This window comes from Hyperolius riggenbachi, chromosome 1 (genome assembly GCF_040937935.1).
Source record: "Hyperolius riggenbachi isolate aHypRig1 chromosome 1, aHypRig1.pri, whole genome shotgun sequence".
NCBI classification, from domain to species: Eukaryota; Metazoa; Chordata; class Amphibia; order Anura; family Hyperoliidae; genus Hyperolius; species Hyperolius riggenbachi.
The window spans coordinates 504,003,446-504,020,988 of record NC_090646.1 but is presented as its reverse complement, the minus strand read 5'-3'; the positions used below and the strand labels follow the sequence as shown (position 1 = coordinate 504,020,988).

General features: G+C 43.2%; 1 protein-coding gene across 1 annotated transcript in view; it reads left to right on the top strand.

Annotated features, from left to right (window-relative positions):
• The first annotated feature begins 554 nt into the window (after nt 1–554).
• LOC137532726 (adhesion G-protein coupled receptor D1-like) overlaps nt 555–17,543 on the top strand; it is a 603,228-nt gene continuing 586,239 nt past the window's right edge. The window contains exons 1-3 of the mRNA XM_068253608.1: nt 555–578; nt 682–755; nt 8,546–8,669. Of these exons, the coding sequence (XP_068109709.1) occupies nt 555–578; nt 682–755; nt 8,546–8,669 (222 nt within the window). The remainder of the gene's footprint in view (nt 579–681; nt 756–8,545; nt 8,670–17,543) is intronic.

Below are 17,543 nucleotides of genomic sequence, written 5' to 3'. Positions count from 1 at the left end.
TCTGTTGGCTAGCTCCTGTCCACTCTTAGTTTGAACATAGGCTTAGATTTACGGTCGTCAAAATAGGACTTTTAAAAATCCTGGAATACTGCTGTAATACATTGGCCTCAATTCACTAAGATCATGCTGAAGATAAATAAGGCAAGAGAAAATTACCTCCACACAGTGAGAGAGTTATCTTATCTCTTCATTCCTTAAATTACCTCCTCTGTAGTTAATTTACCTCCTCTGTAGTTATTTTCACACGCAGTTAATTAACAGCCTCTCTTTAACTCTGGAGTTATTTTAAGGATTGGAGAGTTAACTTAAAGACAGAAGAGTTAACTTTAGGTTTGCCTGAGGTAAAAGGTTTCCTGAATACTACATGCCTTACCACCATGGTAACAACTCTAGAAATGTTATTAAAGACAGGAGATAAGCTTAGTGAATTGAGGCCAGAGTCATTCACACAACAGTTTCAAGTTCATATTGATCATGTCAGATAATGCAGCCAGGTAATGAGAATAAAGGTGAAGTTTAGGCCAAGGCTACACAGGTGATTTTTAATCTTAGAAATGTGTACAAATAAATTCCTAAAGGTAAAATTGCTATTTACTGCTACTACAGAAGGGTCTTGGTGAAATATGGTGTAATAATGTGAATTGTTGTACTGTTTTTCATTATACTTCCTTTTATTCTTAGGCCCCTCGACTCTACATTGAAGCTATCAACAATAGTAATCATGTCCATCTGTACTGTGCTTTTCTAGACTTCAGGTTAGTGTCAGATATTTCCATGTTGATGTTATTAGTGCTTTGATATTGCAGATTAAAGATATTTTAGATGTTTGCACAAGTTAAGTTGTGGACCAGTAAAATGTGTTTATTACTACCACCTACAAGAACACAAAAAAAAAACACAATAGTGAGGAATCACAATAGTAATGAATTCTGAATCCAAAAAAAATGCACAATCTTTCCTGGTCTAAAGAAGTGAGGGTGTCCCTTTTGCAAGCAAAACTGGGGGAATGTTTGGCTACAAAAAGGGGGGGGGCTCATTGACTACCAAAACGGGGGGACTCTCTGACTACCAAAACGGTTGGCACTCTGGCTACTTAAACAGGGGGAACTCTGGTTCCCAAAATGTGGGCTCTCTGGCTAAACAAAATGGGGGGGGGGGGCTTTCTGGCTACCAAAACAGAGGCTCTCTGGCTACTAAGATGGGGGGCTCTCTGACTACCAAAACAGAGGCTCTATGGCTGCCTACAGAGTGAACTCCCTGGCTACCTACTGTACATGGTGGGCTCCCTGACTACCTACAATCAGGGGCTCTCTGGCTTCCTGTACTGGGGGGCCTGCATGTGGCTACCTAACACTGGAGGCTCTTGTGGCTATCTATACTGGAGCTCCTCTGGCTACCTACACAGGGTGGGGCAATACCTCTGGCTAATACAGGAGGCTTCTGGCTAGCTAGCTATATTGTGGGCTGCCTAATACTGAAAGCATCTCTGGCTACTGCATTGCAATAGTGTGCCCATGTCTACGGGGGGTGGAATTTATACACCCTCGCCCTGGGAGCTCTACTGCCTAGAAACTGCCCTGGGGCCAAATTATTGAAATGACTTTTTACATACTGCAACCTTAAAGAGGACTATTGATAAAAAATACAGAGCTTGCAATGGAAGGCTCGCTATCACTGCTGCAAAGGATTGGTAGGGTTAATAAATCACCTGCTTGCCTGTAATTCATTAGATGTCAGAAACTACACCCCCCTCCTCAGCAAAACCACCTCGATTTTTTTTCTTAAAGAAAACCTGAACTGAAAATTAAAAGTCAAAATAAACATACAAAAGTCACACTTACCTCCCGTGTAGTCTACTCCTCAATCTCTTCCTCCTCTCCCGCGTCCTGTTTGTCCACTGTTATCAAGGGAATTGTCCGTCCTCTATTTTGAAAATGGCCATTACCCCATAACAGCTTCCTGGTCAGCGCACTGTTAAACTGTAACATCGACCAGTTGAGCCATAGGGAAACATGGACATTACTGGGCACATCAGTTGTCCACTCATCTATAACTGACAGCAACTGATATATAACTGACAGCAACTGATATATTTCAGTTCTGACAAAATGTTGTCAGAACTGGAAGGGATCACTGTCAGAAGAAAATGGTGAGCTTCTGAGAGGAACTAAGGCAAGGTAACTATTTAATGTTCATTTGAAGTTACCTCATGTGTTTATTTTAAATATTTTTACTCAGTACAGGTTCCCTTTAAGTATTCCAAAGCTCTGTGACCACCCCACCTGCTTGCTGCTGCCCACCCACCCCAGCTTGGCAGCTGATGGTGGTTGCCGAGCTTGGTGCAGGCCGCGCCAACCAAGGTGGGGATGGCCACAGAGCTTATGAAGAAGACTTTGGGGAAAATTGCGATGGCTGTCTTGCTGATAGAGAGGCATGGAGTTTCTGACATCTAATGAATTACGAATGTGTGGGTGAATGATTACTGAACCCTACCACCCGCCAATCCTTTGCAGCAGTGATAGACAGTCTACATTACAGGCTTGTGCACACTCTTATATTTATACCAACCTTCGTCTTCAATAGCATTTGTCCAGATTATTAAATTGCTAAAGCAATTAAGTGTTGTAAAATGCTTTACTAGTGACCTATTTTACCACATTTCACTGAAAAAGACAATTCTGTTTGTTCTTTAAAAGCCATGAAATTCCTTTGATTGTTCTACTCTATAGGAGGCTCTCTCTTTTATGTTGTTGACTTTGTTTTTTCAGTATGGCATGATTAAAGTATTCTCTCTCTTGTTGTGCATAATATTCTAAGTTCAAAGTATGGCATGTGCTATTTTCATCCTTACACAGTTTCCACTAACCTCCATGACCTTGTGTTATTAAGTAAAGAGAACACTAACATGTATCTCATAGCAACTAACCAAACGCTTTTAATTGTTTTCATTGTCTAAATTGATGACAGGTGACATGGCATCTAACAATTCTTCTTTATTATCCTTCTCCTTACCTTACATTTTACACCTCCTTCGTAAACCTCCAACCAACTCTAATATCTGATTTACATAAAGAGCTATGGAAATCGAAGCAGATATAATTATAAAACGAATTAACAGTTCACTTTCCACACTTGTTTTCGTTACCACGTCCTAAAGGAAATAGTAGACTATTATTAGTTCAATATTTGAAGACACTAATAGTTCTGATAAGTTGGCTTATTATTTGGTTGCCAAGTGAACCATGTTTTACTAAGTGATGTCTATTATTTCCATTGTGTTGATTCTACAATCTACCCTCTGAAGTGAGCACTTCAGAGCCCAATATTGGCTAGAGTTTTCAGTTCTTGAGATGACAAGACAAATAACATTTATATTGCGCTTTTCTCCTGGCGGACTCAAAGCGCCAGAGCCGCAGCCACTAGGACGCACTCTGTAGGCAGTAGCAGTGAGACTTGCTTAATGTCTTCTACTGAATAGGTGCTGGCTTACTGAACAGGCAGAGCCAAGATTCGAACCCTGGTCTCCTGCGTCATTGGCACAGCCCTTAACACCATCCAACCACTGTATGAGATCCTTAGTATATTAGGATACAATGGGGAGTATACAATAGATTGTGTTAAAGCGGACTGGACCTCAGAACTTTCTCTCTGCTCTAAAAGATAAAAAACAACATAATAACCTTTATTTGTTACAGCTGATACACATCCTAAAGTAAATCTCCAGTGTTTCTACTTCCTGCTTTTTATGAAACCAAACATATTGTTAAGATCCTGTGCTTTTAAATGAGCTTATCTGTCGTGGCAATCAGGTGACAAAGGAGAGAGATCAAATTACAACTTGTGATTAGACATGCTAAACTCTCTAAATACATACAGGGTGCATTTCTCTATGTTTGCCTTCTGTCCTATGCAAGAGTTCAGCTTCACTTTAAGCAGAATTATGTTGAGTATTGTATAATGCATTGTCATGGGCGCAAATAGAGGAGCGTGGTCCCTATGACCAGAGGGGGGCCCAGAGCCATAAGGGGGCCCCAATAACTACTTCACTCTCTCTGCAAGGGTTTTAGGACCCTTGCAAAATGGGCCCCCAGGCTCTGAGGGTCACAAGGGGGAGGCAAGGGAAAGGTTGTGAATATTATGGGGCCCCATCAAAGTTTGGTGGGTGGGGCCAGGGGACCCCAGCGTCACACACATGTGATGCTGTGTGAAACTCGACATGCAGAAGTGATTGCTAGAGGCACATTGGCGTCCCGCGTGTCCCGCCACCCTGTGCCGCTATAAGCTATCCAGCCACTGGTGCATTTATGGAATTATATCCAACCATACATGGCTATCCAAGAGAAGCTGGAGGACATTTATAAAGTTGCAGAGGTTATACGCATACCATCATTGGGAGCTCACACCTATCTTCAATGACCTGGAGGAATCTGCTAAGCAGGAACTGATCTTTGAGCACTGTCTCCCTGCCGCTTACAAACAAGACTAATTCCTGTCTAAGCTTTTTGTGCTTTGCTGCTGACCTTCTAACCCCTGCACAATATCTTTCCTTTGTCTATTAACTCCTTGCTTATAACGTGCCCGATGCTGGAGACAAGTCTGCGAGTGGGACTTACTCTATTGCTGCAACATATTACGCATTTGACAAGTCTGCAATTGGGACTGTTCAATTCAACTGGTTGCTAATTGGGCTGCTGGAGTTTTATTAAGTTTGAATCCTCACTAACAGTGAACTTTTGGCTGTTTGATCTATATGGTGCAACTTTCCGAGCTGGCCTGCTATTTGTATCCATATTGATGTGTGACATCTCTACTATATGGAGTCTCCACTCGATGGGTTTTCAAGGTTTTCATCTTTGTGGGTGGGTGGGTTCTTATAGGCTGTTTGACATCCATATTTTCTATTTGAGTATTTTTCTATAATAAAGTGAATCCTATTTGCACCAATTAATACTCTTTTTCAAAGTTATTGGTTGGACTCTGATTACTTGCACCAAACGTTTTTATGATACCCCATCAAAGTTTTGCTGGGGGCCCCCATGATTTGCAATTATGCTCATGTGCGTTGCACATAATATAGTGCACTCTGCTCTACTCATCATGTGGTAAGACTTTACTCACGTTATTTTCCTTGCTACAGTTTATTGCATACACCCCCTTATGTGAACATAATACCAATAAATATGTAGTCCTTTTCAGAAGAACATGTTATGGATGCACATGTCATTAATTTCTTATTTGGTGGTTCTTGATAAAGGGTTTGGCTACATTTATGAACTCCACAAGTTCAGTCTTCAGTCTAGATATTTGTAATAAAGATGAAGTGAGCACTGTGTCCTTGGACATCGACTGCATATGATGTCAGAAGGGGCCTAAACTTGGCTGTGTTTCAATATAAGGAAATAAACACACATTAAATCCTCTCCCTACACAAAAACAACAGCGCAGGCCTCTGTACAACAGCGTAGCAGCTCCTAGTACAGAGCACATGCAAAGCTAGAGCACGGCAACACTGTATACTGGTGTTGGTGTTTGAATTCAGGACCACATGTATTCAGCACCATTTCAGCATGGAACAGCAGGATGGGGTGCATTTTATTTAAATGATAACTGTAACAAACAAGAGGGATATGGGGACTGCCATATTTATTTCCTTTAAAACAATTGCCTAGGTGTCCTGCTGATCGTCTGCCTCTAATACATTTCACCATAGACCCTGAACAAAAATATGCAGATCAAGTGTTTCTGACATCATTGTCAGATCTGACAAGATTAGTCACATGCTTGTTTCTGGTGTTATTCAAATACTACTGCAGCCATATAGACCAGAATGGCTGCTAGACAACTGGTATTGTTTTTAAGGAAATGAATATGTCAGCCTCCATATTCTTCTCACTTCAGTTGTCCTTTAACTCTGATATTTCTTCCTTCCAAGCTGGAGTTAAATAAAGCACAACCTGTCCTCCGGTTTGGTGCTGTTTGGTGCTAATGAATCCATGTGTTTTGGCTCCAAAATTTAAACTCCAACACCACTGTATGCACACCATAAAACACACTCCAGTTTTTCTGCACGTGAATCTTTAAAGCAATAGCAAACTGTCCACAGACCTAAAGTAGTGTTACGCAGTCAGCATACATTTATCTCGCATAACCATCATCTTTCTCCTCTCAAAGGGAAACATCTGCACACAGTCATCTTGCTGTTATAGTTGGCCTGCCCTTTTTTCTTGCTGCAGCCAATCAGCCTGCACAAAACTTGTAGTAACTGACTTTTTCCTCTATCCAACATTTATGATCCCATATCTGATCCCATATATGTGATATGTTCTCTGCTTCCAAGCAACCGCTTCCCATTCCCATTGTGCTGACTCTGTGTGCAGAATGCTTGCTGGGAAATCTGAAAAAAAATTACCACTTATAATTGTATTGTGTTGTATTGTAGATCACCTCTATATTCCTAACGCGAACCCTCAGTATTTTTCAAATGTTAAATCCCAAAATACTAAAGATTGGTCCTGTTATACCCATAAACAGTCCAGTATTCCAGCCATCATAAAATGTATAGCAAGGCAACACCTACATTACACACATGTGCTATCCATCCATGCATGTTGTACATGTGCATTGTACTTTTAGCAATATCCTGTGTACACATGCTGTACACTTACCTATGCACTGTACAGCCACACACTGTGCACTCATGTGCTGTACATATGCACTGTACACTTACCCACATGCTTTAGACTTACACATGTGCTGTACACTTACCCACACACTGTACTGTCTTCTAACCTGTGCTGTTTCCAATGGGCACCAATGTATAGGTAATTATTAAATTGGAAGTACATGTTAACATTTAACTGAAGTGTACAAATATATTAAAAAACCCTTTAAATAGGCCCATTTGTTAGCTATCATAGTACTGGCAGACTTTCTGTAGAAGACAAAGCAGTTAGTGTTGCTGTACAGATACTGTTGCACTCTTGTGTACCCCCAATATCCCATCCCATGCCCTTTAAAAGTAAAACAAGGCACTTATATGAGTTTGTTTTACATTTCTTGGTTTCAGCCTATCGCCTCGAAGGCCATGCTCCCAAACTAAGCATAAGTGGGTGGTGCAAGAGTGTTTTTTTCTTTTTTAAAAAGTCAGTTCCAGGTCAGGTGCCACAGGGGTGCGCATTTGCATGGGGGGAGGATATTATTATTATTTATTATTATTATTATTTAGCTTTTATATAGCGCCGACATCTTCCGCAGCTCTGTACAGAGTATATAGTCTTGTTACTAACTGCCCCTCAGAGGAGCTCACAATCTAGTCCCTACTATAGGATAGGATTGGGTCAAAGGGGATCCTGAGAAAACCAAGAGTAGACAGGAATACTACTCCAGCTATCCACTACAGCAGTGGTCCTCAAACTAAGGCCCATGGGCCAAATGCGGCCTCCTGAGACTTTTTCACCGGCCCCCACTCACAAAATGTATTACTTGTTGATGTGGTCCACTGCATCTTTAAATATTGATGTCTCGCATATAGAATAGCACTGCTGGTACCATTAATCCACAGGGAAGTCAGCGAGCAGTCATTCACTGGCTTCCAATCCAATTCTGTATCAGGTGACACTGCTGTCCAATTGGACGACAGGTTGCTCCCTGAGTATGCTTTACTGTCTGGCTAAAATAGGTTTTTCACTATCTGCACATGCTGTATCTGCTTTGGTTAAATGGGAGACAAAAGGGCTGCCTGTGTAAACAGGTAATAGTTTACACTACCTAGGTTCAATGCAATGTTTTCTACATCATACAGTATTATGTATAGTCCGCCCCCATTAGTTTGAAGTATGTTGACCCGGCCCTTAACAGAAAAAGTTTGGGGACTCCTGCACTACAGCATGAGGGGCTCTCCCCAAGAGGTGCAGTACACCCTCCTCCCTCCTATGCCCCCACTGCATCATCAGGGCTTCTCCTTGACTTAAATGATAGTTGTAACAGATTGACCAGCAAGCTCATGGTGAACCAAAACTCCTAGGAGTATTTAAGGGGCTGAAAGAGGGCAAAAAGCCTCCTTACTAATATGATAGTTGTTCATACTGGTGGTAAAGCAGTACCATAAACAATGTGCATGATAGAATTATGATGCAGTGCCCCATTTACGTGTAAAGTATTTCACTGTTATCAGTTCCAAGTGGAGGTTATCACTCTCCATGGGGGGCAGGAGGTACGTCCATTACTCACTCTATTAATTAACTGGTGCTAAAATGTTGGTTTTATTAGTAGGACAGAATCATGTGCAAAGGCTTCCATAGTAAACATTTTACCTTTATTGCTCTAGAGTTTTTAGATGATGTTTACTTTTTACTTGTCAGAAAAATAGTCACATTGCACTTCTCAGTCCAGATGCAAAGATACAGAGGAACATGGTTCACTTAAAATGTCTAATGACATAAAACCAAATATAGTAATCTGACCTTTATGTAGAACTTTAAACTCTTTGCTTCCCTGATGAGTCATATGTTAGATCACAATCAGTTGTCTTTGATCCATCTTACAGCTCCGGTTCTGGAATTTGGTCCAGTGAAGGATGTGTTCGTGTTGAAGGAGACTTGAACTACTCTGTATGTCGGTGCAATCATCTCACCAACTTTGCAATACTGATGCAAGTTGTGCCAGTTCAGGTAAGGAATGACAGAGTTTAGATGATTTCCTCATTCGGGCGCTGGACGGCACAAAATAACAGGTTTTCTTTCAGGGGGATGGAGTTTCCATGTATTTGTTTGTTAGTTTGTAGAGGTGATTGGAAAAATGTGGCATGGACATACCCTGCAGACCATGCAATAAATGGCACTTCTACTGGTGTTTTAGTAATCCAGCTACATTGAACCTAGTGTTTTTCTGTACTGTTCCATGGATGACTTTCTTATTATTGTTATTTGATTTATTCAGACTTGTCAGAATGAATGAATGCATTACCAGACAGAGTACTGTGATACTTGATCAGTTTGTTTATTTTTTACTTTTCGTACTCCTCAGCAGAGATGTCGCGAACCTCCGATTTTCGGTTCGCGAACACTGTTCGCAAACTCCTGCGGAAGGTTCGGTTCGCGTAAAAGTTCGCGAACCGCAATAGACTTCAATGGGGAGGCGAACTTTGCAAAATAGAAAAAATTATGCTGGCCACAAAAGTGATGGAAAAGATGTTTCAAGGGGTCTAACACCTGGAGGGGGGCATGGCGGAGTGGGATACATGCCCAAAGTCCCGGGGAAAAATCTGGATGTGACGCAAAGCAGCGTTTTAAGGGCAGAAATCACATTGAATGCTAAATTGCAGGCCTAAAGTGCTTTCAAACATCTTGCATGTGTATACATTAATCAAGGAGTGTAATTAGAGTACTGCTTCACACTGACACACCAAAATCACTGTGTAACGCACCGCAAACAGCTGTTTGCGTAGTGACTGCCATGCTGGACTGGTGCGCAACATGGCCAGAGTGCAGGCCGTGGCAGTGTTCAAGCCCATATGGTCGCCGGGCTGTGGTAGCTCAATGATAGAACAACAGTGACTGTCAACCTGATCAAATTTGGTCTGTCCACAATGAAGCAACGACCTTATTATCTTCTTGTATGTAGGTAGGCATAGGTAGGTGTCCCAGTAGTTAGCTAGGCATAGGTAGGAGACCCAGTATAGGTAGGTAGGTGCCTCAGTAGTTAGCTAGGCATAGGTAAGAGACCCAGTATAGGTAGGTAGGTGCCTCAGTAGTTAGCTAGGCATAGGTAGGAGACCCAGTATAGGTAGGTAGGCATAGGTAGGTGTCCTAGTAGTTAGCTAGGCATAGGTAGGAGACCCAGTATAGGTAGGTATGCATAGGTAGGTGTCCCAGTAGTTAGCTAGGCATAGGTAGGAGACCCAGTTTAGGTAGGTAGGTGCCTCAGTAGTTAGCTAGGCATAGGTAGGAGTCCCAGAATAGGTAGGTAGGCATAGGTAGGTGCCTCAGTAGTTAGCTAGGCAAAGGTAGGAGACCCAGTATAGGTCGGTAGGTGTCCTAGTAGTTAGCAAGGCATAGGTAGGAGACCCAGTATAGGTAGGTAAGCATAGATAGGAGTCCCAGTATAGGTAGGTAGGTGCCTCATTAGTTAGCTAGGCATAGGTAGGAGTCCCAGTATAGGTAGGTAGGCATAGGCAGGTGTCCCAGTAGTTAGCTAGGCATAGGTAGGAGTCCCAGCATAGGTAGGTAGGCATAGGTAGGTGTCCCAGTAGTTAGCTAGGCATAGGTAGGAGACCCAGTATAGGTAGGTAAGCATAGGTAGGAGTCCCAGTATAGGTAGGTAGGTGCCTCATTAGTTAGCTAGGCATAGGTAGGAGACCCAGTATAGGTAGGTAATCATAGGTAGGTGTCCCAGTAGTTAGCTAGGCATAGGTAGGAGTCCCAGTATAGGTAGGTAGGCATAGGTAGGTCCCCCTAGTATAGGTAGGTAGGTAGGTGTCCCCGTATAGGTAAGTAGGTGCCCCAGTAGTTAGGTAGGTATAGATAGGTGTCCCAGTATAGATAGTTAGGCAGGGCCTTGCTGGCACAGTAATAACACTTACCAAAGTCCAGCTGCAACAGATAGGGCTGTATAATGTTAGTGTCAGTGAGCAACACACAAAAAAAAACACATCAGGAAAGCATTAGAGCTCTCAAAAGAGCTGTTAAGGGGTTCTATTTTAGCAATAACAATCAGCCAGGAGCAAGCCAAGAGCCTACCGAATCTTTCCCTAGGAGAAAAAATCTGCAGCAGCTCTCCCTAGTCTGTCTATTTGCAGCAGGCACACGAGTGAGTGTCATGGCCAGTGAGCCTGCCTTATACAAGGGGGGGCTCGAGGGCTTAGTGTAGCCTGAATGGCTACAATGTGCCTGCTGACTGTGATGCAGAGGGTCAAAGTTGACCCTCATAGTGCATTATGGGGCGAATTGAACTTCCGCAAAAGTTCACATGGTCCAGGCGAACGCGAACCACCAAAGTTCGCCTGGAACCGTCTCACAGGCGAACCGTTCGCGACATCTCTACTCCTCAGACAGCACACCTCACTTGCCTTGGTCATGCCCGGTCTAGTCTGCGTGGCTGCCAAAGACTTGTAGAATCCAATAGTAAAGATGATGACCAGTACAGGATAGTTCCAACTGTAGGTTTATTCACTTGCACAGTGTGAACAACATCAGCCCGGACATGCAGGATGTCACTACAGCTCTTGTCTAGTATTTATAGCTCTTGCTGCAAGCAGCAGATAGAGGACACACTCAATGGAAGGAGCTATGTCCCTGCCGCAGCCAGGTCTGCTCACAACTACTGTCGCAGTTTCGAGTGGCTAACCGCTCTTTGTCAAGCGATAGCACTGTCGCCATTTTGAGCGCTAACAGCTCTTTGTCAAGTGATAGCATGCTATCACTTGACAAAGATCAGTTAGCCGCTTGAAACTGCGACAGTCTGTTGTGAGCAGACCTGGCTGCGGCATGGACATAGCTCCTTCCTCGTACTGCATCTGCACAGTAAGCTCCCGGAGACACGAGCGGCAGCGAGCACGCGCACGGCCACGGCCGTACAGCCACAGTTGTATTAGAGGAATAATAAGTCCGGGACCGGTGGCAGGGAACGGAGGATCTTGGGAGGGGGGTGCGGGACATGACAGCTGCAGGGGGCTGATAGAAGCCCCAGGTAAGTGTAAGTTTTTTGTTTTTAAAATCCTCCACAGAACCCCTTCAAAGTGTACCCAAGGTGATACGTGACATTATGAGATAAACATATGTATGTACACTGCCAAACATATTAACAACCAGGCTGTTTTACTTGTTTTATTTTACTGCCTGAAAGAGTTCATTTCTAGGCATGAACGTGACAGCTTTTGATTTGTCAGCACCCTGTCCGGAATATAGTAAACACCACTGATAAACAAATTACAGCAATAAAACTTTTCCTGGCAGAATACAACTTCTGAAGGCATGGAGAGATAAAATACATGGACCTTTTTCTATCTCTGGGATACTTAACAGGCTGCCCCTGATTAGAGACAGTAAAACATTCAACCTACTTTGTAAATGTTTAAAGCAGAACTAAAGATTCATAAAAAAAAAGAGTTTCACTTACCTGGGGCTTCTTCCAGCCCCCTGCAGCCGCCCTGTGCCTGCAATGTCTGGAAATGATGCTCCGGTCCTCCGCAGTGGCTTAGTTTCGTTTTCCCAGTCGTGGAGCCACTGTCCCTGCGCTTACTCGCTCTCGTTCACGTCACCGTGGCCGTCCTGCGAACTATGCAGTGCGCGTTCTGTAGTAAGCGGACTGCACATGTCCAGGACGGCCTTGGTGACGTGAACGAGAGCGAGGATGCGTGCAGAGATTGACATGAAAGTTGGCAAACCAGAAACAGAGCCACTACGGGGGACCGGAGCATTGTTCCAGGACATCAAGGGTACAGGGCGGCTGCAGGGGCAGAAGCCCCAGGTAAGTGAATTTTTTATTTTTTTAAAAAAAAATGTATGAATCTTCTGTTAAGCTTTAAATAGAAAAGAAAACCATGGGAAACTTAAAAAGTCCTTTTTAGGAGTAGAAGGATAAATATCTATATATATAATAGAGTAAGTGCCTCAACCTTCAAACAAGAAGAAGAAGTAGCGCCCTGCCCCCAGGGCCGGTCCAAGCAAAAAGAAGGGGCTGGTCCAAGCAAGAAGAAGAAGTAGTGTCATATCCAACCAAGGGCAAAGAGGGATAATTTGCATATTCAGTAGCAGTGCATTGTGGGTAACCACAAATGTTCACTTATAGCGGAATTATTGCAGATTTGCTTCTGTTTTAAGGAGGAAAATTACCGTACACCAAGCTTTGATTTTTTTAGTAGGAGGGATTTTTGGTCTCTTTTATCCCCCTATACATTCTTAGAAGTTTGGGTCACTCTGAGCTGCTTGGTTACTCTGTTGTACTGGTCCAAACCCTATCTCATACAGCCATATCAATCTCTGCTATTGCTATCATTCATGAAAGTGTTGTCGGAATGGAGAATCAGTGTGGGAAAACACTGCTGACGGTGTTTTAGACTTCTGGCTGCTGATTCATAATAAAGTATACAGGTGCGGTAGCAATGTGGAGATTCCCTAAACTAGGCTGGCAGTATGCTTGCGGAGACACGCAAGCTGCCGAGTTGAATCATTTCTCCGTGTTCCGCTCTACTGCAGCTGCCTGGGAGATCTCTGTGTCTTCATTCACTTAACATTGTTATCGCCACATCAGAGGGAGCGGTACTTCCCGACCTCACACCGCTTGCGGTGATCTTTATGAATTAACATTTTGCTAAATTTTTTACAACAATCACCGCACAAGGCGGTGATTTATCGCTCTGCTCGGTAATGTCAGCTTTTGATGCGGAAGGAGCCTTTATGAATGCAGATTTTGCTACGCGTGCGGGAAAGTCAGCTGTTTTAAGCATTTCCGCATGCGTACATGCTTTATGAATGATAGCCTATGTAGTGATGAGAACTAAAGGTCTGAAATAGGCTGTCACATGTGGGTTTGATATGACTGTGTAAAACTTAAAGCTATAGGCTTGCTTGGCTTACTAAGGGTGAAAAGGAATAATTTGCATATTTAGTAGCGGTGCATTGTGGGTAATCACAAATGTTCACTTATAGCTGAGTAATTGCATATTTCTTTCTGTTTTAGGAAGGCAAATTACACCAAGTTTTGCTTTTTTTAGTAGGAGGTATTTTTGGTCCCTTTTTATCCCCCTATAAATTACGAGTGGTTTGGGTCACCCTGAGCTGCTTGGTTACTCTGTTGTACTGGTCCAAACCCTATCTCATTCAGCTGTATCAATACCTGCCATGTACTGATGAGGACCAAAAGTCTGAAACAGACTGTCTACATGTAGGTTTGATATGACTGTGTTAAATTTAAAGCTATATGCTTGCTATATACCAGCGGCTCTGTATGCTTGCTTGGCTTACCAAGGGGGAAGAGGGGTAATTTTCATATTTAGTAGCAGTGCATTGTGGGTAACCACAAATGTTCACTTATAGCTGAATTATTGCAGATTTCCTTCTGTTTTAAAAAGGCAAATTACACCAATACAGTGTGCGGCATTTGCAGGAAGTGACGACAGTGGAATGCACGATGGAACACGGAAGAGGTGAGTCATCCCCGCCCGCTGCCTTTTACTAATAGTGGCGGCTGCTACTGTGCTTAAGCAGGAGGGGGAGTGCACATGGGGGACCCAGGTGAGGGGGGGTTCCTGCTGAGCTTAAGCTGGAGGTAGAGCACACATGGGGACCCAGTTGAGGGGGGTCCAACCCCCCTCCCCACCGCTGTGCCCAATACCCCCTTCCTGTCCTCTACCCTCTTATGCGGCGTATGCTACGCCGCAGGTTGGCTAGTAATTGTTTATTTCATCAATTTATTTTCACCTCGGGTTTACTTTAAGATGGCCAAACACAATCTAATTTTTTTCGATTTTAGTTTGAATTGAGAAATATGTGGTTTTGATTGATTGTAACTTTTGAAAAATCTGACTAATGTGTGTTTGATACTTCATTAATTATGAAAAATCAGAAAGAAATTGGTTGGGTATATAAATTACTATCTATCCTTCACCATTCAATTATCTGAACAAATTATTAGGAAGAGAGAATGGGAAAGAAATAGGACATTTTTTTACATTTCTCAATTCAGAAAAAAAGCATTTGATCTTACAATTGATTGTACAATAGCACTGTGTGTGGCCACCATTATAAATAATGACATTGTCATTACTTCTAACCATGAGGAACACGTTCCTTAAAGCAGAAAATTTGGGTGCCAGTGGCACCGTGTAAGTTTGAGCACCGACATGGGCACGCACAGGAATTATGGCTATACATGGACATGTGGGTGGTGCCCACAAGTCAGGTGTTGGGGGGATGGTTAGGGTTAGGCATCGGCAGGGGGGGGGGGGAGGTTGGTAGTGGTTAAGGTTGGTCATTGGGGGAGGTTTCTGAGTGAGAGTAGGGGGAGTTTTAGCTGTAGTAAAATATTGGTAGTATTTACTGATATTTTACTAAGAAATATTACCACTGTAATTGGTAGAATTTCAGTAAGGTCACTGATATTATACTTTAAGCTGTTGCCCTGCCCCCTTATTTCCTGGTGCCTTTTTTCACATGCCCCTGGCAAAGGAAATTACCCACGAAACCCCCACCCTACCCAAACTTAAAGTTGGGCCTGAAATTTAGAGAGGACAGAAAACAACCGGTTACAACGCCACTCAAAATAAAGAGATACAAATAAATTAAATTAAATTGCTACAACACATTGGCTACATTTAACATATTTAGGTTTAGGAGGTTTTATTGACCTTCCATGACTTTTCCATGAGGGTTTTTTTTTCTTAGGAGCAGCCATTGCATTTTCATATGGTAGCACAGTATGTGATTTGAGTTGATTTGAGATCTAGTTTTGCAATGTGCCAGAACCTATAATAATGTTTTTTCACTGCACGTAAACTTTTGTGAAACATGAACGGCCGTAGAATAGAATTTTACTTGGTTTCAGTCTCTTGATGAGAATCATTTTTCTTTTTCTTGCAGTTATTTTGACATATGATCTTTTGTAAAAGCTTTCCTGCCTTCGTTTTCAGCATTTTCCCCAAGCAGGTCTAATGAGAAATGAACTTGTCTTTATGTTTGGCAAAATTTCAAGTGGCAGGGCTTTTGCTTCCGCCTACTGTTATTTTTTTTTTTTTTGGGGGGGGGGGGGGGGGGGAAGAAGGTTACCATTTTTAAGTTTAATTTCCTGACCCCATTGGGAAAGATTGACAGGTTTCCATGGAGATGTCAGTCATTTGTCTTGGCATTTTTCCAGTATTCCAAATGTGCTCAGCTGAGATATGTTAAGCATAATCTCTCTGTACGCTCTATAATGCAGATAGGGTCCTATCCAACACAATACCCCCACCATCCATTCCTGCCAGCAATGTGTTTTTTTACAGATGAGCAGGGATTTTGATTAGCTCTATAATATGATCTTTCTGGGTTATAATTTATACGTGATGCATCTGCCATGAGCCTGTTTGGTTATGCAAGATCATTTTCTTCTCAGAAAGGTCACAGTGACTGGCTTCAGTAGACACGTGTTGCTGCAGGTCTCATATGTGTCAAAATACACTTGTACTTCTTTGGCCAAAAGTTCAGCATTTATGTGAATAGCAGGAGTAAAAATAGGCTTAAGGAAGGAAAACACTACACTATGGAAACTGGCATATAAAATTGCCCCTGTCACATTTTACTCACATCCTTATTTATAATCTAAATATGAGGTTGTGGTGCAGATATGGAAGGAAAGTGTCTTGTGCAGCACACAAATAAATACTGGGAAAGTGAGTTAGAAAATGTTATTTGCAGCAATACATCCAAAAAGAGTTGTAGCAGAACACATAGAGCAACATGATCAGCTTGATGAGGTAATTCCTATGTGTCCTTAAAGGGACCCTGAACTGTCGCTTAAAAAAGAAAACCGGACTTACCTGGGGCTATCTCCAGCCCACCATAGCCCGCGAGGTCCCCGGCATGCTCTTCGGGGTTTGGGGTGAAGTCCTGTGTGATCGCCCCCGCACTGCGTAGCTGTCGCGCTATTGCACCGGCCACCATAAGAGCCCTGTGTATGCATGGTTCTCTAAAGACTGAATCGCATGCGCAGGGCTGTTACGGCAGCTGGCGCAAAAACGAGTCCGCAGTTGGCGTGTTACTGGAGCTGCCAGCGGGACAGTGGAGGGGGCCAGGAGGATGCCGGGGACCTCGCGGGCTACGGTGGGCTGGAGGAAGCCCCAGGTATGTCTGGATTTCTTTTTTAAGCGACAGCTCAGCGTCCCTTAGGACCAATGCTGTACATAAAGGAGGGGTTTGCAATTTTACTCATGTAATCTTACTAACCATTAATTTATGGATAAGTCATATATCACATATTTATCATATTCATGTGTCTGACTTATCACAACTAGCTGGTGTTGCTATTGCTCAGTAGAGATGTGGCGAACGGTTCCCGAACCGTTCGCCGGCGAACATCTCTAAATCCATGGGGGTTTTACTACTTCCGGGTCGCTCTGACCCGGAGTAGTACGCCACTCTCTGCGCATGTGTGTGACGTCATGAGTGACATCACGCTCATGCGCAGAGAGTGCCCGGCAACAGGAGCGCGACCTAGGACGCGCTCCGCCGGGCAGCGCAGGCGTACTACTCCAGGTCATTGCGACCCGGAAGTAGTAAGAGGCCCAGAGAGGTTCGCCAGGCGAACGGTTCGGCCCATCTCTACTGCTCAGCAGCAACATCCCAGTTAAGGGAGCATATGAACAAAAACAATAAGCCCTATGCCTTCTGGACATTTTTTAATGCCCTGGCTTCAGACCAGATTATGGGCATGTTCAGCACCTTTAATCATTGGTTTAAATGTGGCAAAAGCACATGCCCTAACACCTGGGTACCATGTGCACGAGTAAAGATATGAGGGTCAAATACACAGCTGAATGGGGGCCCGGAGGACAGAGCAGCTGGGACACTATG